This window comes from Rattus norvegicus, chromosome 10 (genome assembly GCF_036323735.1).
Source record: "Rattus norvegicus strain BN/NHsdMcwi chromosome 10, GRCr8, whole genome shotgun sequence".
In the NCBI taxonomy this organism is placed as follows: Eukaryota; Metazoa; Chordata; class Mammalia; order Rodentia; family Muridae; genus Rattus; species Rattus norvegicus.
Genome location: NC_086028.1, coordinates 11,172,801 through 11,195,709, shown reverse-complemented (window position 1 = coordinate 11,195,709; position 22,909 = coordinate 11,172,801). Strand labels below are relative to the sequence as shown.

Genomic DNA, 22,909 nt, shown 5'->3' with positions numbered 1-22,909 from the left:
GCTTACCTGTTGTCTCTCTGCCTTCTTCCTCACTTGAGGGTCTTCCTACATCAAGGCCTAGGCACTTCACCTTATCTACAAGGTATAGTGAGAGGGTCCCAGAGGACTTTGCATTCAGGTGTTGTACAGTTTAGAGTGTACTATGGTGAATTCACCACTGGACACTTCATTATCTGTTGGTCTCCCTAACTGCTCTCCTGGCACAGCCGGTTCAAGTTTGGCTACACTTCTAAGAAACTCAATTCACCTGAGGATCATAAAAACATGACTTGGCATCCTCAAAGAAATGCCTGCTTGCGTGCTTGTGTGTGAAAAGGCAGGGCACAGCTTTTAAGTTGTAATGTTGCAATCAGTAACCTGGTCTTTCTGAACTTGCTTTTAGTATATTACTTGCAGTCTGCCTTGTTTTGGGCCTCAGTTTCCCTATATGTAAAATGGGGAGAAATCTGTTTTCTGAAAATTACGTGTCGATTGTAAATGTCTGGACTTTTTGGCCAAGGCTCAACCAAACCCTGCATTCCTCTAACGCTTGGTGGCTACCCAGTTCCCGTCAGGTTAAAGGTGTTCCCTTTGAGGCTGAGAACGCGAGAACCTTGGGAAGTGGGGGAGAGCCACTGTAGAAATGTCGAGATTTTCAGATAGGTTCACATGAGAGACGCTCGAACTTCTGAGAGAGTCTAAATATAAAAAGAAGATGAAGTGACTGAGGCATTCCGGTTTCAATGTCCAGTGGAGCCGCAGAGGTTAGTGTCTGTGAAGGAGATAACCCCCGCAGACCGGGCCTCTTGGTTCATCCCACCGTGGCCACTCACGTGAGGGGGGGGCAATCCTGGGAAGCGTAGTACGCAGGCGCATCGGCGTCCGGGCGTGGACTCCATTTCCCCTGGAGCTGCGGGGCGGGGCCTAGCGAGGGGGGCGGGGCGCCGGGCCTAGGCCTGGGCGGCCGGGGGCGGGGGCTGTGGAGAGGAGCCGCGGCGGCGGCGGCGGCGGCGGCGGCGGCGGCGGTGGGTACGCGTCGGTGCGGCCTGGTCTGAGCCATGTCCGTGTGAGGACGCCGCAGCCGTCACCCCCTCCTCTCCGGCTGGTCCGCAGAAACCCGCACCATGGGCTCCATCCTGAGTCGCCGCATCGCGGGCGTGGAGGACATCGACATTCAGGCCAACTCGGCCTATCGTTACCCTCCGAAGTCCGGTGAGCTTCCAAGGGCGCGGATCGCGGAAGGGGGCTAGAACGGGGACTGGGGACACCAGGAGGCCGGGGAACCAGACGCGCGAGCGCCCTGCCCTGCCGCTGACCCTCCTCCTGTGACCCTTCCCGGTACCTGTGGAGTTTGAGGCGTGGCTGCGGCCCTGGCTAGCCCTGCTGGCCGCAGTCGCACCTTATGCGGCCCCTTTTTAACTGATGACCTTGGGCCGCTCACTTTGCACAGCCGTGCTTGGCATCTCTGGGATAAGACTGCATTATAGCGAGGACTGCTTTACCCCTGGGGGTCGCCAGACTTGGAGGCATGACCGGCCCCGAATTGTGAGAACTAATTAGGATTTGGACCCGGGCTTTCCTCTTCCCGTGCGAGTGAGGGACACTGGTGTTTGACCTAGGGAGATGATCAATAGGGAGGTACTGGGTTCTATTGGAGGACAGGATAATGGTTGGAGTGATTAGAGAGGACTACTGACCTTCCCCTCTCGTTCAGGGCAGAGACTCACTAGTAGATTATGGGAGCTGTATGGAACTGGAACCAGCATCAGATGTGGGATCCCAAAGGAGCACCTTGGTCCTAGTCTCATATTCATTCATTCTGTCTATCTCTGTCTCTGTTTGTCTCTCTGTCTCTCTCTCTGTCTCCCCCCCCCCCTCTGTGTATGTGTGTGTTTTAAATAAGGACAGGATGTCATGTAGCCCAGGATGGCTCAAACTCCTTATGAGAGTGACATTGACCAAACATTGGCTCAAACTCCTTATGAGAGTGACATTGACCAAACATTGGTCTTCCTGCCTCTACCCTCCCAGTGCTGGGATTTGAGATGTGCACCACTCTGCCCAGTTTTATGAGGTGTTGGAGACTTGAGCACTGTGCATGCTAGTCAAACATTATATTAACTTAGTCCCATTCATAGACCAGGCCTTTTTCTGAGACTAAAGCCCTGCTATGTAGCTCTGGCTGGCCTGGTACTCAGTTCTCCAGCCTTAGACTTCTGGTGCTGAGATGACAGGTGTGTTCTGCTACACGCAGCAATGCCTGGTGCCTTGTCAAAGCTACATTCACTTCTCCACAGTTTCCTGATAGGGTGGGACGCTGGGTCTTTAGACGCAGTCTTCTGAGTGTTCAGTGTGTTGTTTGGTATTCAGGTGTTTCCAGACCAACCTGGCCAGATTTCCTGTGTGACTGAGAAGAATCTGCTCCCATTAGTTGGACAGCTTGTGAAACATTTCAGGCTGCTCTTCAAGACTTGTTTTGGCCTAGGGAATCTGCATTTTTAAGCTTATTTTCTTTGGTTTGTTCAATGCCCACTCAAGTTTGAGAAAGTGTTGGTGTGAAGTTAGGGAATTCCCAGGATGAAAGAACAGGAAACTGGCACTATTTAGTGACACACTTCAGTGAATCGGATGGGGTCACATGCCAGTGTAGGGAGACCTCCTTGCCTGTGTGCATCTCTAGTACAGGTGGCCCCTCCAGAGTTTCTGGTGGAGACTTCAGGGACTAGTGCCTGCACATCTTAAGACAACAGTTGTTGTTACCCCTCCCCTGAGATTCTCCCTGTTTGTCTTCCACTGAGTGACCTTGGTTAACTTTGCTTATTGGCATCTCAGTTTTCTCTTCTCTGAGAAGGGTCGATAATCTGTAGTGCTCAGAACTATGCCAGGCACATAGGAATTCTTCTGCAAATGTTAGCTACTGTAACTGTTTCAGAGGTAACTAGGGACTGGCAAACCCTACCTGTATGTGGCAGTGGTGTGACAGATACTGGAAACCTAGCTTCCTTCTCTCACCTAGCACCTGAGCACTGTTTTTTTTTTTTTTTTTAAACTATTTTTTAAGTGAATTTTTTTTATTATTATGTGTAAGTACACTGTTGCTATCTTCAGACACACCAGAAGAGGGCATCAGATCTCATTACAGATGGCTGTGAGCCACCATGTGGTTGCTGGGATTTGAACTCAGGACCTCTGGAAGAGCAGTGAGTGCTCCTAACCACTAAGCCATCTCTCCAGCTCCCTGAGCACTGTTAATGTCCCTTCACTTAGGCAATTGGATAAAACAACAATGTGTGGCCTGTGCACACACTACAGATCCACAGAAGTAGGATTTCTGATTGCTCAGACATTCCTCCAACCTGGATGGGGTTTCCAGAATCCATCCCAGATCGTTCTAGCCAGCATTGTCAGACAGTTCTAACACAGCAGGTGAGGTCCATGGGCCACCCGGCCTTCACTGGGCTGCTATTCAGACATTGCTGAGATTTGGGCCTGCCCAGTCCCAAGACTTTTGTTTGTTTGGTATGCTGGTACTGGCATGGCACCTAGAGAGTGCTACTCTGTTTCATACCCTCCTGGATAACAACATTAACAATGTGTCTTTCCTAGTTCTCTCCAGTCTTTTACTTACCATGGGGTTCTCAAGGTCTCATGTACCAACTGGGGATGACAGAAATGGTGAACACTTGAAGGGTACTCCCATGAACTGTTTAACTGTGCAAAGTTGTATTCCCAGCCTTCTGCTGGTTTTCTTGATTTGAATTTCAAGGAACAATGTGCTAATTTTTGTTGTTTTCTTTAAAGCTACATTTATTTAGGTAGTGCACAGCTTTAGTCCTAGCTCTTGGGAGGCAGAGATAGTAGGATCTCTGTGAGTTCTAGGCCAGCCTGGTCTACAGGGCTGCATAGTAAGAGATCCTGTGTCAAAGAGTTTTGGGCTGGAGAGATGGCTCAGTGGTTAAGAGAACTGACTGCTTTTCTGAAGGTCCTAATTTCAAATCCCAGCAACCAAATGATGGCTCACAACCATTTGTAATGAAATCTGATGCCCTCTTCTGGTGTCTCTGAAGACAGCTACAGTGTACTTATATATAATAAATCTTTAAAAAAAAAGTATTGTTTTTATTTTATCTTGTATCCACATGTCCTGTACATGCAGTACCTGTGGGAGGACATCAGCTCCTTTGGACAGACAGTTGTTATTTGCCATGTTAGTACTGGGAACTGAACTTAGTTACAAGAGCAACAAGTACTCTTAACTCCTGAGCCATTGTTAGAGCCCAAGCAATTTTTTTTAAAACAAATTTTTATTAGATGTATTCATTTTATATTTTATATGTGGATGTTTTGTCTGTATGTGTGTGTATGCACCATATGAATGCTTGGTACCCATACAAGTTAGAAGAGAGTGTCTGATCTCTTGGAACTGGAAGGAACCACTGTGTGGTGCAAGGAATTGAACTTGGGTCCTCTGGAAAAGCAAATGTCTTCTTTAACCACTCTCTCTCCAGCTCCCCAAGCAATGTTTAACATTTCATGCTGCCCAGTTTTCTTTCTTAGGGAGTTTTATCATGTGCTGTCAACAATGATGTCAGTAATATTCGCTCTGCTTTCGTCCCATTGATTTTATTCTTGACAGCTTTGTTATAATTTGTGCACTATGTCACTGACCTATTGTAAACACAAGTGGATTTTTAGTAAGTGGGTAGAATGTACAACACATTTGCGACCCTCCTCTCCTGAAGTTACTTTGTGCCGGTTTGTAGCCAGTGTTAGTAGCACAGTCAGTGTTCAGTTTTCTGTCTTTGCAATTTTTCTTTTCTGGATATTTCACATAAATGGAATCATAAAATCTAGTGCTGTTGTCTGTGTGGCTGGCTTCCTTCACTTTGTGCTTTTATTTTTAGGAGACTACACTCATCAAGTTAGCTTGGAATTTGCCATGTAGCCCATGCTGACTAGAACTCAGGATCTAGCTTCTCAGTCTCTCAAGTTCATCCCTTCCCTTGAAGTGGGAACATTTAAAGTGCTTAACATTCCAGGTTTCCTAGTGCATATCTGTGAGCAAAAAGGTGTTCATGCCACTCTCAGCTATGTCCCTTTCTCTGGCCTCAAATTCTGTGTAGACCAGGCTGGCCTTGAAACTCACAGAGACCTGCCTGCCTTTGCTTTCTAGGTTCTGGAATTAATTTAATTTTATGTTTATGGGTGTTTTGTCTACATGCATGTCTGTACTACATGCCTGTCTGGTGCCTGTGAAGGCCAGGAGAGGGTGATAGACCCCTGAAAGCCTTCTAGAACAGCCAGCTCCTAAGTACTTAAAAATGTTTTAAATTGATTGTTTCTGTGAGTAAGTGTTTTATTTCCATGTATGTGTGAACTATGGGAGTGCTCTGGTGCCCTTTGAAGTCAGAAGGCATGTGTGTGACCTTTTGGGAATGGAACTAGAGATTGTCTCTGAGCCACTGTGTGGTCCTCTGTAAGAGCAGCAAGTACTATCCACTACAGGCTCTGTCTCAAGCTCCTTGGGTTTGAAATTTTGTTTTTGATTTCCAACAAAGTTTTATGTGGGAGGCCATCTGGCTTGGAACTTACTGTGTTGCCCTTGAGGCCTCTCTGTCATGGATAGCCTCTTGCTCCAGCTTCCCCGATGCTGGGGATTACAGATAGGACCCACCACATCTAGCTCAGTTTAACAGTTTTAATGTGAATAATGCTTTTGGAGTAATTAATAAACCGTTGCCTAGCCTAAGATCACAGATTCTCTTTATTGAGGTGGGGGTTGGTGGTGGTAGGTTTGTGCACGTCAGTATGCATGCTTATAAATGTGTGTGGAGGTCTCCACCTTGCCTTCCTTGTTTGCCCTCTGCCTTCTATATTGGTTGAGGCAGGAGCTTGAACCCAGAGCTGGCCAGATTTGGCTATTCTAGCTATTCAGTTTACTCTGACGCATCCTGAACCTTCCGAGGTTGGAGTTATGGGTGGGCCACTACGCTTGCTTACCCTGCTTTTTCGTGGGTGTTGGGATAGAGACTTTGGTCTTCACATGTGCCACACACGCCCTGACCCCAGGGTGTTTCCTAGTCTCCTACTTTTTTCTAGTTTAAGTGTGACATCAGAGAGTAACGTGCTGCAGTTGTTTCTTTACTTACACTGTGTAGGTCCTGGGCATGCCTTCATTTCAGACAAAGCCCACCCTCTTTCCATCAAAGTGCCTCTGTATCTTTGTCAAAACGCAGCTAACTGTAAATGGGAAAGGTTTATTTCTGGACGGCATTCTCTCTCTTTGCTTTGTAACTCTTTTCTAGTCTTTCTCAACTGAGACAATTTTGTCCTCCCACCCCCATGTCCCTATACCTCCTGGGGCTTGTGTTTGTCAGTGCATAGAGATAGTTTGTCACAGCTCAGGGTGTGTATGTGTTATTGATATCTAATGGATACAATCACAGGACATCCTCCCACCCCCACCCCAAACAGAATTTGGAGGGTCCAAAGAGCCCGATCTGCTAAGGCTGGGAAAGTCTGGTCTACCTCATCCTACCAGCAGCGCACGGCTGATAAGTAGAGGCTGGGTAGGAGCCAGGCTCTCTACTGTGGTTCGTTCTTTCTTTCTTTCTTTCTTTCTTTCTTTCTTTCTTTTTTTTTTTTTTTTTTTTTTTCTGTAAATTAGCCCATTTATTGCAGACCAGGCAAGTCTCAGAAGGTAGGCTTCTACTGGTCCTTCAGTTCCTTCAGTCTTCTGATGGCAGACTTCACTGTGACTGCAGAAGTGGGATTGTAGGCCCAGGCCCCGCCGGCCACTGTTTTCATGCAGGAACCACAATGCCAGATACCAATGGCTCGCCTTTTCATCTTGGTCTTGCCACAGAAGGAGCAAGTGTACTTGGCGTGCTGGCTGATTTCAATTTTCTTCACCATTTTCCGGAGGGAGGCACCATAGCGGGTCCCGTATTTTCCGACGATCCCGACCTTCTTGGTGCGTTTAGCCATGTCGCACCGAAGCCCAAGCCCGAAGAGCGGTTCTTTCTTAACATTACTTGGGATCCTTCATCTATCTGTTGCAGGTTTTTGATCACACTGTGAACCCCAGGACTGTGTTATTTACTGGGGGGAAAAAAGAAAGCCAAACTAACCTGTTTCTAGTTGTGGTGTCTCTCAGACACCTTTAATCCCTTTGGCTGAAATATAGACATACCCTTAGTAGACACCTTTAAACTCAAGGAATGAACGTAAAGTTAGTTTGTAGACGGAAGCACCCATTTTTGAAAGTGATGTTTAATTGATTGGCAGGCAAAGTGACGAATCAGAGAAAGATTTGACAGACCAGGATATGTCCAACTCTCACAAGAAGAGAGAGGAAAGGGAAGCTACTTAAGAGAGCAGTGCAGAGAGGCAGAAGGCACTGTGTAGTTGTACAGAGGCAGGTTGCAGAAAGTGAACGAGCTAGACACAGGTAAAGAAAGAATGGGCCAGAGAATGAGGAGGAGCCAGGGAATTAGAACATACTGCCAAAGTTAGTTCATGAGGCCAGTTTTAGCAATTCAGAAGCCGAGAGGCCAGATTGAATCAGTTATCGTGGAGAGGAGTTTCGATGCAGAACAGCTGAGTTGAACTGGCCAGAGCTCAGAAAGAACTAGAACGGGTGAGCATATTTATTCAACAGTAAGTCTCAGAGGCTGAAAGCATTCTAGGCCTAGATAAGATTGTACAGAGGGCTAGAAGCTTCCAGGCAAGGTCAGCAGACTGAGGCAGCGAGCCTCAGAGACGACAATTACAACAGGAGAATAAGTTACTTTTACATATGTCCATAGAAATTTTATAGTTTGTCAGTTTCTACAAAACAGTTGGATTTGGATAGGGATTATGCATCACGTTAGGGAAATTCCCATCTCTACTCGGATTTCTCATACCCGCGAACATGATAAATCTATCTCTTTTGTATGTTCGTGTGATTGTATTTTATCCCTCAGGCCCTGAAACACAGGTTGGGCTCAAATTCATTATCCTCCTGCCTTGACTTCTCAAGAGTGTAGACTTGTGCGGCTATGTCTGGCTCCACATCCATTTAGATCCTTCAGTCTTCGCAGCAGGGCCAGGTATGGTGAACCACAGCTGTGATCCTAGTATTCTGGAGGCTGAGGCAGGAGGGTTGTCACAAATTTGAGGTCAGCCTGGGTTACAGAGTGAGTTTCAGGCTAGCCTGAGTTACTTGGTAAGACCCTATCTCCTCTCCCACCTCCTGAAAATCTTATCAATTTGTCCTTGTTTTTTTTTTTTTTTTTTCCGGAGCTGGGGACCGAACCCAGAGCCTTGCGCTTGCTAGGCAAGTGCTCTACCGCTGAGCTAAATCCCCAACACCCCCCCCTTTTTTTTTTTTAAAGATAACTTTAAAAGTGAGTGATATTTGCTTCTCTGGTCTAGGGCCTTGCTCCTTTACTTACAAGTTAATTTTAATGAAAATACTAGTCAAAATCACATACTTAAGTAACCACACAATGTTTGCAGCTTAGGGAATAATGTCACTGTCACATGGCCACAATTGTCTGAGGACACTGAGGCCCAGAAGTGGAAGTGATTCAGTCAGGGTCACATGGTGAGCTGATGCCAGGGCCCCTTAACTCCCAGCCCTGGTTATGCTTTCTTCCTCCTGTGTCCTGTGTCCTATGGTTACTGTTGCTATGTTGAAACACCGTGACCAAAAGCAAGATAAGGAAGAAAGAGTTTGTTTGGCTTACACTTCCATAGCCTGCCATTGAAGGAGGTCAGGACAGGTACTCAAACAGGACAGGAACCTGGAGGCAGGAGCTGATGCAGAGGCCATGGAGGAGTGCTGCTTACTGACTTGCTCCTCATGGCTTGCTCAGCCTGCTTTCTTATAGACTCCAGGACCACAATCCCAGAGATAGCACCATCCACGATGGACTAGGCCTTCCCTATAAATCACTAATTAAGAAAATGCCCTATAGACTTGCCTACAGTCTGATCTTGTGAAGTTATTTTCTTAATTGAGGTTCCCCTCTCTTAGATGACTTTAATTTGTGTCAAGTTGACATAAACCTATCCAGTACAGCCTGCTTGTAAGGGACCTGGTAGCCACAACACACCAGTCTTAGAAACTGCAGTTCTTTTCCATAGGTTCCCTCTCATTTGGCATTTTGTACAGAGTGACCAGGTCAGGTTTGTAGAACTGTGAACTTGCTGAAGAGTCCTCCCGTACGCCCTTTCTGCTATGGGTTGAAGAGAGCAGGGTGACGTTACAATCCTGTGTGTGTCCCTGGAGATGACGACTTGCCATTCCTTTTCAGGAAGTGAATTAGGCAGGAACTGAGCTGAGGGGCACCCAAGTCTGGGAACTTTTATGCTTAAATGGGAAGTGTGGGTTCTTTTGGACAAGGGATCTGGTTCTATTACAAGTTTCCCCTCTGGCTTCTGTGGAATCCCAGTACTTAGGTCCATGTGGTGTCAGCAGCCGTAAGGCTTGCTGAGTTCAGGAGCCTAACAGCTTGCTCATCAAGCCCTGTCCCGCTCCTGTGGATGCAGAGCACAGCCCTTGCTCATTTCCTCACACAGCTGAGGGCTAAAGCAGGTGTGGAGTCACTGAGCACACACTTAAATGACTGGCATGTGGAGCTGACTCCTTGCCCTGCTATTTGAAAAAAACCACAACATACCAGGTCACTCAAAATAGAACCAGTAGAGGAGGAGTGAGGGGTCACCTTTCTTCTGGGGGTGTGTGAGTTCCGTTCATCTCTGTGGATGAGAAGGCCTCCATGGTCTGGGTAGCCCATGTTTGTCTCTTTCCCTGTTTCCATTTACCCAGAGAAGGTGTTCTTCTTTCCTCAGATATGTGGCAGAGCCAAGTCCATCTCATCTTGGATGGGGTTGATGCCTCTGTAAGAGACGGAAGCCAAGAACTGCCCTATTGTGTGGGAATGTATGTAGTGCAGTGGGAGGCTCTTGCTTAGCTTGTATGAGGCCTCGGTTTCATCCCCACCCACCTCCAAAAGTATAAAAGCCAAGTGTAGCCTAGTTCCTTGAGTGGCTGAGCAGGAGGCTTGAGCCCATACGTACGACATCAACTTGGACAGCATATTGAGACTTGTATCTCAAATAAATAGAAAAGGACCTGGTAAATTCTTTTCTTGCCTAAAAGGCTCTGCTCACCTCTCTTGCTAGGGTAGTTAGGACTGAGAGTATCTCACTTAGAGGCAGTAGGGGCCTGGCTCTACTCAGTCTGTGCAAACAAACTGCTGGGAGAGCCAATTGGTGAGTTCTGTGGTGCGCTGCTGCCTTTGCCTCTAAGTTTCTGCTTCTCTGGGCCTGTGTTTCCATAGCTGCAGTGGAAACCAGCCTCCAATTTCTCCAACCTTGGAGTGTCTTTGTACAGAGACGCCCTTGAAGGTATAAAAGCCAGAGAGATGGAGAGACAGATGTCAGGCTCTAGGAGCCAGAGAAACACCAAGTAGACAAAGGGGATGGAAGGAGGCTCCTTTATCTCTCTCCTTGGTTTTGGTACCAGATAATGAAAATGAAAACATGAACAATACAGGTATGATTGGGGAGGTTTTTATTGTATAGGGGAAGACCTAGACTGAACTTAAAGGGGAGAGAGGGGCAGCAGAGAGAAGACTAGAAGCCAGAGCAGAGGACCTAGAAAACCAGGTCAATGGCTTGGTTGTAAAGGAGTCAAAAAGGGGGTTGGGGATTTAGCTCAGCAGTAGAGCACTTGCCTAGCAAGTGCAAGGCCCTGGGTTCGGTCCCCAGCTCTGAAAAAAAAGAAAAAAGAAAAAAAGAAAAAAAAAGAAAAGAAAAAAAAAAAGGAGTCAAAAGCTGGGGGAGGGAAACAGAGCTGAGGGCTGAAGAGGTTTTAGGGTGGGAGGTGAGGGTCTTTGGGACCCGACGCTTGCTTCTGGCTTGTTTTGTTACGTGACGACATTGGTTGTTTACCTTCACAGCCTTGATGTGTATCCTCCTGACCTGTGCGTGAAACACCATAGCGTTTGCCAGCTGCCCCAGCATCTGCCTTGCACTAAGCACCTCCAGTGCCCAGCCATCGGGCCATCCTTCACGTGATGGAAACCTTTCCCAGAAAAGAACTGTCTAGGCTAAGCTTGTGGAGACACAGGAGCTAGAATCTTTCTTAATCACTCCTGTGCTTAGCTTGATTTACCATTGTTTTCCCTCCTCCATGCTGGGAGTGAGGAGCTACAGGCCGTCCACCAGGCACACAGAGAGGTTGGGAAACATTGCCACCAGTGTCTTCACTTGCCAGTCCTGGGGGTGTCCTGAGTGAGGCAAGGTGCTGCTGGGCCTAGTATCTCTAGTCTGCAGATGAGCCAGGATTCCAGCTATGGGTGACTTCCCTTGTCGCACCAGCCCAGTCAGTACCCCTTCCTGTGGCAGATTACATCAGAGTTTGAGCCCTAGGAACTGGGAAGTTCCATGTGGAGCAGAGAGAAGTGCTGGTCTGTGCACACATATAGACAGACACAGTCCAGGGTTCAGAGAGCAGATGACTGGGGCAAGTGGACCTACCCTTGGCCACGGGCAAACGATAGGGCAGATGCCCTCATGGTCTCCCACTTGGCAGGAAGTCTGGGACCTGCCTGGGGAGCTTTCCAAGAGCATCGTTCTTTTAGGACCTCCGATGCTCTGATCTCACAGGTTGCATCATTGAGCTGGGTTTAGGGGCAGTGTCAGCACTTTGTGAACTGGCGACACCTGTCCTGTGAACAGATCAAGAGAAATGTTCCTCAGGTACAGTCTGTTCTTTCCCGTGTGTGCATGGCAATCCCCTCCTTTCTGCCATGCTTGCTCCTTCCTTAGAGTGGGGTGATGGTGAAAACCACCCTGCCAGCTTACATTCCCTCATTGTTCCTGAGGAGCTGCTCTCTTTCTTAGGGTATGTACACTAAGTGGCTTTGTCACAGCATTCTGCTTAGTGTGGTTGAAGGAAGGGCACAGGGGGCCAGGAAGGGCATTTCATTGGCTGTATGGCCTGAGTTTATGACCTCCCTGTGTGCTCAGTTTCTGCAATCAAACATTGGACACAACCACCTCTGCCTTCCCTTATTTGGTGTGTGCTGGCCTCTAACTGCATAGTCATGCTGTGACTCAGAGTCCTGCAGGGAGGGATTGACAGTAAGTAGCCTCTATGTGGTTGAGGTTGACCTCACTTAGGAGTCCTAAGCAGCCACAGTCTGTTGGGCAGGAGGAGGGCAGAGTAAACGGGTGGGAGGGGGTGCATAGGGCCAGGCACAGTGATATTTGTTGTGCTGTGGGTACCTAGAGTATAAGGAAAAGGGAATTGAACTTTGAACCTCTGAATCAGGAGCCTCCATTCCTGGGACATGTAGGTCTAGAGGAAATGAAGGTGAAAACACCCACACCCAGATACAGGGCCTCTGTCCTCATGTTCAGGAGAGAATATGGGATACTGAGGGTGCCTGGGAAGTCCTTTCTGAACAAGTGATCTTCAGCCCAGGTCTGATCAAGGGTTTATTGGTTTGGTTGCAAATGTTTAAGGATTTGGACCAGCAGTTCTCAAACTGTGGGTTTGTAGGTTGAATGATTCTTTTATAGGGGTCTGAATATTAGATATCCTGCAGATTAAATATTTACATTACAGTTACAAAGTAGCCACAAAAATAATTTTATTTTTGTGATCACCATAACATGGGGAACTGTATTAAAATGTTACAAGGTTAGGAAGGTTGAGAACCATGGGTCTAGACCAAGAACTTCTTACCTAATCTCAGATTCTCTCTGAAATTAGATTAAAACAGCAACAGGACCTGAATGAGTGGGTGAGAGTTGCAGTGCAGTTGGCTTTGCAACACACATGGGGTTCTGTCTCACACCTCCACCTCTGGCTCTTCTGACTTCTCTGGAGTTTGTCAACAGGATTCCTTAGCTCCTGCAGATTGGTCTTTCCTTTCCTTCCTTGTCTCTGAGTGGATGGATGTTGCTCAATCTGTCCTAACCTCCTGCTGGGACTCTAGGCTTTGCCCTTATTCTCCACTCTTTTGTTCTTTTAAAAAAAGTTTAGGGTTCACTCCCACCCCCAGACAGGGTTTTTCTGTGTAGCTTGGTTATCCTGGAACCTCACTATGTAGAGCAGGCTGGCCTTGAACTCACAGAGATCCTCCTGCCTCTGCCTCTTGAGTGCTGAGATTTAAACCAGGCAGTGGTGGCGAGCACCTTATTTTTCTTCATTACATTTTATTCATCCATTTTTGTGTGTGAGTGTGTGCACATTCAGGGATAACAGGCAAAGGGCTCCTACCATGCGAGGCCTAAGAGTAGACTCAGTCACCAGGCTTGGCGTCAAGTGGCCTTATCCATCTAACCCGTGTCAGGCCCAAAGGAAACTCCCATTTTCCTAAATTCCTAAAGGCAGAAGGTTCAAGTGGCTCTCTGTGGGCCAGTTAGCCAAAGTGCACGCTGGGCTCCAGGCTCCCTCAGGGTCACAGTGCCTGCTCCTAGCTCTTCTCATCTCTACTATTGCAGCTGGTCTTCGCTTCTTTGTGGGTTCTTCTTCCCACCCTTCATCAGCTCCCAGTTTCACCCCTGTCACCAAGTAGAGGAAGAATGACAGAGAGAGGGAGTATCCCTGAATCTAATTTTTTCCCTTTTGTTTCTTTGAGCACAGCTACTAATGAACTGCAGCCAAGCCCCCTGAGCAACCAACAACCACACTTATGGGGCTGTGGCACTTACATACCCTCTGAAGAGTCCCCAGAGTGTCAATCATCACACAATTGCAGAAACTATCTGCAGTGAGCAAAACCAAGCCCCTGCTAGAGCACGAGGGAAATCATGGTCCACTGCCTCGAAGCAGCCCCGTACCCCCACACATGGGATTACAACGAAAACACTTTCTTGTAATATTTCTGTTTTTTAAAGAAGCAAAAATCCCAGAATTCTCACTATATTTATTACCTGTTTTAAGCCATTAATTGTGCTGTGTCTATCAGGAAACTATAAACCGAAATAAGCCCTTTTCGGTCAGTGACCACTGTTTTCAGGAGACCTTTTCTGTTCAATTCTAATCTTTATCTGTTTCAATGATATCCATAACTTTTAATTTCTTGTGGAATATAATCTGTATCTGCAATGCAAAATTTTGGCTGCCTTCCATTTAGTTGTTAATACATCCTTATAGAATATAGATAGGCTGATTTAATGTCACAGTTTTTTCTATGACCCAGTCAGTGTCTCTGGGCTGTTATTGATCCTTTCTCATTAACATTCAGAAAATTTAAAGTTGGCAGAGCACTATTTAGTCTCTCCCTGGGGATTTTCATTCTTCTGTTTGGTGCTATAAGCATTTCCTTTAAGGTGTGATTAGATCTTTCTCCCCCCCCCCCCCCCCCCCAGCTGGGGATCAAACCCAGGGCCTTGTGCTTGCTAGGCAAGCTCTCTACCGCTGAGCTAAATCCCCAACCCCTGATTAGATCTTTCTATGGCTGCATGTTATTTCTTGGCCAGCAAGAGCCAGTTGGCTTGTACTTCTTGTTATGGGGCCTCGAGCTCCCCCTGCCCCCCATTTTGTTTTCTGATGGCAAGAAATTGCCTTGAACATCTCTTTAGGATCTGCACCCTAAAGAGTCAGTGCTCAGTGCTGGCATTTACATGCATACCCTGGAAGCCAAGGTATTCTTTCTGTTTGAGGTTTAGGGAAACCATTGTTCCTAGAAATGGGCCATCCACTTTTGTGGCCCAAAGTACAGTATTTCTTACAGTTATGGCACTAAGTATTTTGAGACCTGAGATCTTTAGCAGCTTGGTCATAATCTCTTTGCAAATGACTGCATTTCCTGCAACTGAAGCACCAGGCGTTTTGGTATTGGAGACCCCTTGCTATAACTATTGTATTAATATGGTACACATTAGAACCAATATTGGTCATATCCCTTAGCCATTCACATAGGCATTGCCTGTGCCTTTAATGGTCTAATAACTTTTTTACATTCAGTATTCAAATTTTCAAATGCCAGGGTCTCTATCAACACCTGCCTTGTATCAGGGTCTGTTACAGCTTTGTTCACAGCTAAGACTAATCTTTGTTAAAAAAAAAATTAGTAAAGGCTTCTCTAGAACCTTGTATAATCTTTGTAAACAAGGTAAACTTTTTCCAGAGCTCCTCAACTTTGTCCCAAGCTCTTAAAGCCACTAAGTGACATTGTTCTTAGTAACATCATCAAATCAGATCAATTCTTGTATGTCAGAGTACCTCCCTTCCCCTAGCAACTGGTCTTTGACTATATTCGTTAACCCCACTATTTAATATTCATGGCTCCTTCCCTCCACCATATTAACCATGGTAGGAACTTAAGACCAGCCTGTAGTACAGCTGTTACGATCCCTTCCAGTCTTAGGGAATAATGTTTTGAATATAAAATGAGTGCATCCCATATGAAATCATGGTCTCTTTAAACCAGTTTAGACCTGTCATTTTGTAGGACTCCATCTTGTCTCATCATAACCCTGTCCCACACCATTAGGCTGGGACTACTAGGAAAGATGAGGGTGATCTAAGCTGGCTGCCCCTCCTCCCACTCTGGCAGTACAGTTGGTTCTAGATTAACCCTTTCTCTCCATATGAGAAGTTTCATCAGATTGTCCTCCCACTTTTTTAGATTTTCTCTGACTCGACCACCCTCTGGTACAGAGCAACCTCTGGTACAGATTCCTACTCTTTTTTTTTTTAAGACTTATTTATTTATTTATTTATTTTTATTATATAGAAGTACACTATCACTGTCTTCAGACACACCAGAAGAGGGCATCAGATCCCATTACAGATGGTTGTGGGCCACCATGTGGTTACTGGGATTTGAACTCAGGACCTCTGGAAGAGCAGTCAGTGTTCTTAACCCCTGAGCCATCTCTCCAGCCCCAGATTCCCACTCTTTTGCTCAGTCATTGGTGCCTTTTGTTCTCTTCTCTGGTGCTCCTCACTTCCCAAGATGTTCCACTCCCACCTGCAGCCTCTCCAGTTGCACCACCAACTCTGCACCCGCCCTTTTCTGAAATGGAAGAGCAGAGTGACCATTTTGTTTTTCCATTTCAGCTGGTTTTTGTTCTCAAGCTCCTCCATTTCCACCTGCAGTTTCTTCCCACTGCTCAGCTAGTCTTTCAAAAACTTTGAAACAAAATATATGAAGAAAAAGAAAAAACAGGAAATCTCTGGAAGCAAATCAGGGGATATCCCAGTGTTAGCAGGCAATAAATTTTTTGCTGGCCTCTTGGAAAAAAATTAATTTCTTTGTCCCTTGCTGTTTCCTCTATGGCATTTGAAATCAAAGTTTATATTTTTTCTTTATCACATGTTGGGTGCTACAGTCTTTGCTACTTTGTGGGTTCTTCTTTTTTTCACCCTTTATTCCTTCCACCCCCAACCCCCTGCTTCCTGTTTCACCCCCTATCACTATAGTTAGAAGAGGAAGAAGGATTGGGGATGGGGTGGGGGGGGGAGAGAGAGAGAGAGAGAGAGAGAGAGAGAGAGAGAGAGAGAGAGAGAGATCTAATTTCTTTTTTTCTTTGAGCAGGACTACTAACAAACCACAAACCACAGCCCTGAGTGACCAGCAACCACCCACCATACCATCAGGGCTGTAGCATTTATATGTCCTCTGAAAGGTCCTTGGAATTACATTTGTCACACAGTTGCAGAAAATGTCTGCAGCTGGCAGAACCACGCCTCTGCTAGAGTGTGAGGCAAACCATAGTCAGCTGTTATGCAGCAGCCACATTTCTCCACACCTGAGATTGAAACAAAAACAGTTATAATTTTTGTGTTTGTAATGAAACCAAATTTCAGAATTCTCACTACACACTACAAACTCCCCCAGCTCATGAGCATTCCTCCTGCAGCTACTCATTGTCCTTAGAACCCTGCTGTGTGACTGTGCACACTCTTGTTCCTTTGTCTCTACTCTGCCCCTCTCCTGGCCAGGACCAGCCTGCTGCTCTCTCTGCTCTGGATTCTTCCAGATGCCTCTGGCTATTTTCTCTCTCTCTCTCTCATATGTACAATAAAAGCCTTCCCCTCAACAATACTATACTATGGAGCAGTCATGTCCTCAGTTTAGGGATGTGTGTGGTGTGTGTGTGTGTGTGTGTGTGTGTGTGTGTGTGTGTGTGTATGTGTGTGGTGTGTGTGTGGTGTGTGTGTGTGTATGTGTGGGGTGTGTGTGGGTGTGGGTGTGTGTGTATGTGTGGGGTGTGTGTGTGTGTGTGTGGGTGTGGGTGTGTGTGTATGTGTGGGGTGTGTGTGTGTGGGTGGGTGGGTGTATGTGTGTGGTGTGTGTGTATGTGTGGGGTGTGTGTGTGTATGTGTGGGGTGTGTGTGTGTATGTGTGGGGTGTGTGTGGGTATGTGTGGGGTGTGTGTGTGTATGTGTGGGGTGTGTGTGGGTGTGGGTGTGTGTGTGTATGTGTGGGGTGTGTGTGGTGTGTGTGTATGTGTGGGGTGTGTGTGTGTGTGGGTGTGGGTGTGTGAGTGTGTGGGTGTGGACATGAGGAGATAAAACCTTGCCCTAGCATACTAGGCAAACAGATCCCCTCTGAGCTACCTCTGCAGCCCAACAGATAACATCGAATTGCTAGTTACTTATCTTCTTCTTGGTAGGGTTTTTTCTCTCTCAAGACAGGGTTTCTCTGCAACCCTGCATGTCCTGACACTCACTCTGTAGACCAGTATGGCTTCTAACTCACAGACATCCACTTGTTTGTGCTGTCTGGGTCTTGGGATCAAAGGTGTGCGCCATCACTGCCCAGCTTTCTTATTCTTAATGCTTTATTGGAACGTTACCCATATACCTTGATGTCAGTTCCTAAATATAGTTGCTGGTTTCTAGTTTATTCAGTTGTGTGGCCATCACAAATAACTCATTCTAGATAGAACTTGAGTTATCCTGACATATTGTAATCACTGCGATGACAGACATGCTTTCCCATATCTTATACCTTTGGAAAATTTTGTTTTACAAGTAATGTTATTCATAAATAGTGACAGTATAAATAAGGAAGCTGTTTACTCACTACTCATCCATTTACTTTCTGAAGTTAATGACACCTATAACTGTTCACCCTCAGTCTTTGAAGCCTCCAGAACAGGATCACTGGACTGAGGAAGTTGTAGGAAATACAGCAAGGGGCGGGCAGGTTGGAGATGAAGGCTACAGTTTGAAGCATGTGTTCAGAAGAGGCCCCGCCCAGAAGGGACAGGTGGAAGGAAGATGGAGGCAGAGCTCGTGGGGAGGAGCCCGTAAGCAATGGGAACAAGTGCAAGGTCCTGAGGTGGGCAGCACACTCTACGTGATACAGACAAGAGGATGAAACTTGTCCTGGTATGACAGATAAAAAACCATTGGAGGTGCCAGGGTATGGGAAAGACTGGTGGGTTAATGGTAGTGTCAAGCCTGTGAGGCAGGAAGACACCGGTTGCCTCAATCAGGCCATACAACTGTCTTAGGAGCGCCAAGGCTCTGTGTGGGAAGAATCGTCATTCTGCCAACAGCTGTACTTGAGGGATGGCTTGGTAGTTAAGAGCATGTATCAGTTCTAGGCAGTGGCAGCACATGCCTTTATCCCAGTTCCCAGCACTACAGAGGCAGGGGCAGGTGGATCTCTGTGAGGTTGAGGTCAGCCTAGTCTACAGAATGAGTTCCCGGACAGCCAGGGCTACACAGAGAAACCCTGTTTTGAAGATCTTATGCCTGGCAATCCTAAGGATTCTTTTTTTTTTTTTTTTTTTTTTTCGGAGCTGGGGACCGAACCCAGGGCCTTGCGCTTCCTAGGTAAGCGCTCTACCACTGAGCTTAATCCCCAGTCCAATCCTAAGGATTCTTAAGACTGTTAAGCACATTTGTTGGAGGACAGCCTGGTCTACAGAGCAAATTCTAGGACAGCCAGGGCTACGTTGAGAAATCCTGTCTTGAAAAGCTACAAAAAGGAGAAAAAGAAAGAAAAAAGAATGTCTTTTCAATTTAGGTTTTGGTAAAAAGAATTTACCGGCATGCGAGCATGCTCAGGAGTCTGGGAACCATCTGGAGATCTTGCAGGATGCCTCAGGGCTGGCTTGCATATGTCCTACAGGTTAATATGGTTTCCCTACTCCTTACCACAGGACCTTTCCATGGGCTGGCTGCTTGAATGTGCTCCAGTGTAGCATCTGCTTTGTCCAGAGTCTTGGGAATCCTACTCCACTATTTCCACAAGAGCCCTGGTATGCGCTCAGCCCTTCTGTTTTCTCTAGGGTTAGAGAAACCCTAGAGGTTAGAACCTAGAGGTGAGAGCCTGTGAGATGTCTTGGAGCCTGTTTGCAGTCTGCCTTCACAATGTGATTGTGTCTTAAAGGAAGTCTGGGTGTTCCCAGCCAGGTCCCTGTGTCTTGCCTGGGGCTCTGAGGCAGCCAGCTTCTGTGCTCAATGTACCTTCTCTCAAGCCTTCCCTCCAGACCAAGGCTCTTCTGTAGTGGAGTGCCTAGATGGACAGGTATTCTAAGGGGACATAGGGTCATGTGTGCTGTCAGGAGGCTTCCTTGCATCCAGTGCCTCTTGCCTCTCTTGTTGCCCAGCTAGTGCAGTGCCAGCCCATCAGAGGAGTCTTAGCACAGGCTAGCATCCTACCAGCCATTCATTCGATGTACTGTGTATGTGAGGGCAGACTAGGCTTTTTGTCAAAGTCCCACTCCGATGCTCCATGGTTCACACTTACTATTAGTGGATAGAGGTCAGCCAGCATTGAGGCTCAGGCCCAGGCATGGTCAGAAACCCTGTGCCTTGGAGTCCTCTCCCTCTAGAGCTTGTATGTGCCAGTGCTTTCATGGTAGCAGGGCTGTGTGTGGCTGCAGTGATTTGGGAAGATGCTCTTATGCTTGTCTCTGTGGCCTTCTCTTTATTGACTTAAAACCACAACATCACATGTTAATGCAGATCAGAGAGCCAGGGCTTTGGTCTTTTTCTCAGACTTTATGTGGCTTCTTTTGTTGTCTTCTCAACATGTCTTTTGAGACTGTTCTGTTCTGTTCTCACAGCTTGTGTCATGTGTCTCTCCAAACAAGATCTAGGAGTACATGCAGCATGCTCTTCTGACCTTACTAGCACATGTGTATAAGTCCTTCTGCTCCATGCGTGTGTGTGTGTGTGTGTGTGTGTGTGTGTGTGTGTGTGTATGTGTAGGTCTTTTGTGGAGCACTGTAAAGTAATCTATAAACTCACATTTAAACTAGCTGTCATGCTTGGCCACAGTTGGTTGTCTGGTGCACATGACATGTCCTGTAGTCATGGAGAGCTGGTTCTGGTCCCCTACCCTGGGTAACAGCTGTCTGGCATTATCTCCAGGCCCCGACCTGCCTTACTGGCCTTGTCTGTTTTGCCATCACTGGGGCTGTAATTCTCAGGAAAGTCACAGATTTATGTTGCTCTTAGTTGCTTGAGAGGCCCAGATTTCCCACCGGGACCCTAAGAAGAACTCTTAAAGGCTTAGGAACCCAGAAGTTCCTGATACTCATGAAGCAGATGTACAGTTTACACAGCCCAAACTTTGTTGGGTCCATGGTTACCTGGGCTTTTGCTTAAGTCCCCTGTGTTGGAGAGTCCTGGGCTATGGTAGCTGGGATGTTTGGGAGAGGCCTGACTTCTGGTTGTCCTCAGAGGTGTGTGTGCTCAATTCTTTCAACATCTGAAGCATTTCATCTTTTTTCCTCAGAGGAGAAATGCAAGTTTAGTGTTTTAATTTTTAAAAATCTTAATATATAGTTACCCTATATTATGTGTATGAGAGTGTATTCTCTACATGTATATATGTATGTTGTATGTATGTATGTATGCATGTATGTATACCACATGCATGCCTAGTGCACACAGAGGCTAAAGAGGGCATTGGACCCCTAGACCTGACGTTTTGGATATCTGTTGAGCACCATGTGGATGCTGAGAGCCAAACCCACTCTTCTGCAAGAGCAGCTCGTGCTCTTAACCATTGAGGGATGTCTCCTGCCCTGCAAGTTTAGAGTTTTTTTTGTTTGTTTGTTTGGTTGGTTGGTTTTTTTTTTTTTCTTTTCTTTTTTTCGGAGCTGGGGACCGAACCCAGGGCCTTGTGCTTGCTAGGCAAGCGCTCTACTACTGAGCTAAATCCCCAACCCCAAGTTTAGGGTTTTAAGTGCTCTGGGGTTGACATGGAAACAACTTACAGTTTCAGTACTTGTGAGAAAGAATCCAGACCAACATCAAATTTTAAACTTTGATCATTGCCGGTATTCTAAGGTTTGGGGGGCAGGGTATAGGAAGTGGGGGACTAAGAATTGTCTAGGGATGTATGGAGAAGCTATGAAAACTAACCTTTAACCTTTAATCTTCAACTTCTGAGTATTCTGGATGCCAGGAGTCAGGAGTCAAGATCTTGCTGGGCTGTGCTCCCATTGAAGGCTTCAAAGAAAAAATTTCTCTGCTCTTTTCTTAGCTCTGGAGGCTACAGTCCTGGGCACATCTGACCTGGTAGCTGCTTCCCTCCAGTCCGTGCCTGTATCTTCAACATTTTCTTTCCTCTGGGTGCGTCTCTATCCACACCTCCCTCTCTGATACGTGTCATCACTGAATTTAGGGTTTCTCTAGTCTGCTTGGATTCATTGTGATTAATCACACCAACAAACCAGAGGTACGGGGTGGAACACATCTTTGGTGGTTAGGGACATGGTTTGCCCAACTCCTGAGGGCAGTGACGTCCAAATCCAGAACTCATTTGTGAGCGGGGAGAAGCAGGTATACAGGCCAGTGGTGTGCAGAAGACTGGCTGCAGACAGAGCCAGAGCATGAGCCCCTTAGGACAAGGGCTCTGGGAGCTTCTTGACTGTTCCCACAGAGTTTTGCACAGTACCATGTTCCACAAATAAACATGTTTCCTTTTTTAAGCAGGAAACTACTTTGCTTCGCACTTTTTCATGGGAGGAGAGAAGTTTGACACTCCCCATCCTGAAGGTTACCTCTTTGGCGAGAACATGGACCTGAACTTCCTGGGTAGTCGTCCAGTCCAGGTGAGTCAGTCTTGGTAGGGCTGGCTGGGGTGAGTAGTGGGAAGACTGTCCCGCTGTGAGGACACGATGGCACCAAGTTACCCCAGATGGGACAGAGCATGCAAGAGCTGAACAGAGCTGAACGTGGGCATGTGACTTGGAGTGTGTCCTGGTGCTGCCTCAGAGAGACCAGAGAGTCAGCACTGAGGGACAGAACAGCCATTATTGAGCCTGGCGCCTCTAGGGTGCACAAGTGAGAGATTTCATTCTAGGCCTTTTGTGTGAGTAGAAAGAGCAGCCACACTCTGTGGAACGGTGGAAAAGAGCCATGGTCCCACAGGGAATGTGAGTGCCTAGAGAACTTCAATAATCGGTAAAAATACACACATTTCAGCAAATGTGTCCTTCAGTACACACTTGGCAACTGGTGTGTCTCTTGGGCTCTTGGATGGGCTTGGAGGTCGAAGTCAGTCCTTTTCCCATTTTTGAAATGGTAAGAATCATAAAGAAGAAAATATAGGACGAGCAGTTAAATGAAAGAGAAAAAGGAGGAACAGAAGAACAAGTAAAGAAGTGACAGGGAAAGGTCCCATTCAGAGTCCATGGCTGAGCCGAGCTGTGCAGGATGGGGAGGAGGAGCTGGAATACTAATCCAGGCTTCCAGCACGCAGCAGGTCCGCAAGCCAGTTGTAGGAACTTGAAGTAGGTATTTGTCAGGGTTCTCACAGAGGGGGTGGGGGAGGGGGAGAGAGAGAGAGATTCGCTAGAATGACTCACAGGCTGTAGTCCAGCTAATCCAACAGTGGCTGTGAAGGGAAAGTCCAGGAACCCTGTTGCTGCTCAGTCCACTAGGCAGGATGTCTCACTCCTCTGGTCTTCAGTGTATCCTGGAATCCCAAAGAAGTAGGCTGTG

The 22,909-nt window shown here is 46.8% G+C and overlaps 1 protein-coding gene and 1 pseudogene across 11 annotated transcripts in view; one reads left to right on the top strand and one right to left on the bottom strand.

Moving 5' to 3' along the window:
* Positions 1 to 936: 936 nt before the first annotated feature.
* The window catches only part of Mgrn1 (mahogunin ring finger 1), a 52,148-nt gene continuing 30,175 nt past the window's right edge, over positions 937 to 22,909 (top strand). For 5 of the 11 annotated variants that reach the window (XM_006245795.4, XM_006245793.5, XM_008767486.3 and 2 more), the window contains exons 1-2: positions 937 to 1,191; positions 21,899 to 22,017. In XM_006245795.4, coding sequence (XP_006245857.1) covers positions 1,104 to 1,191; positions 21,899 to 22,017 — 207 coding nt within the window. In that variant the 5' untranslated portion in view covers positions 937 to 1,103. 11 annotated transcript variants of the gene reach the window in all.
* Positions 6,632 to 6,991, bottom strand: Rpl37a-ps12 (ribosomal protein L37A, pseudogene 12; annotated as a pseudogene).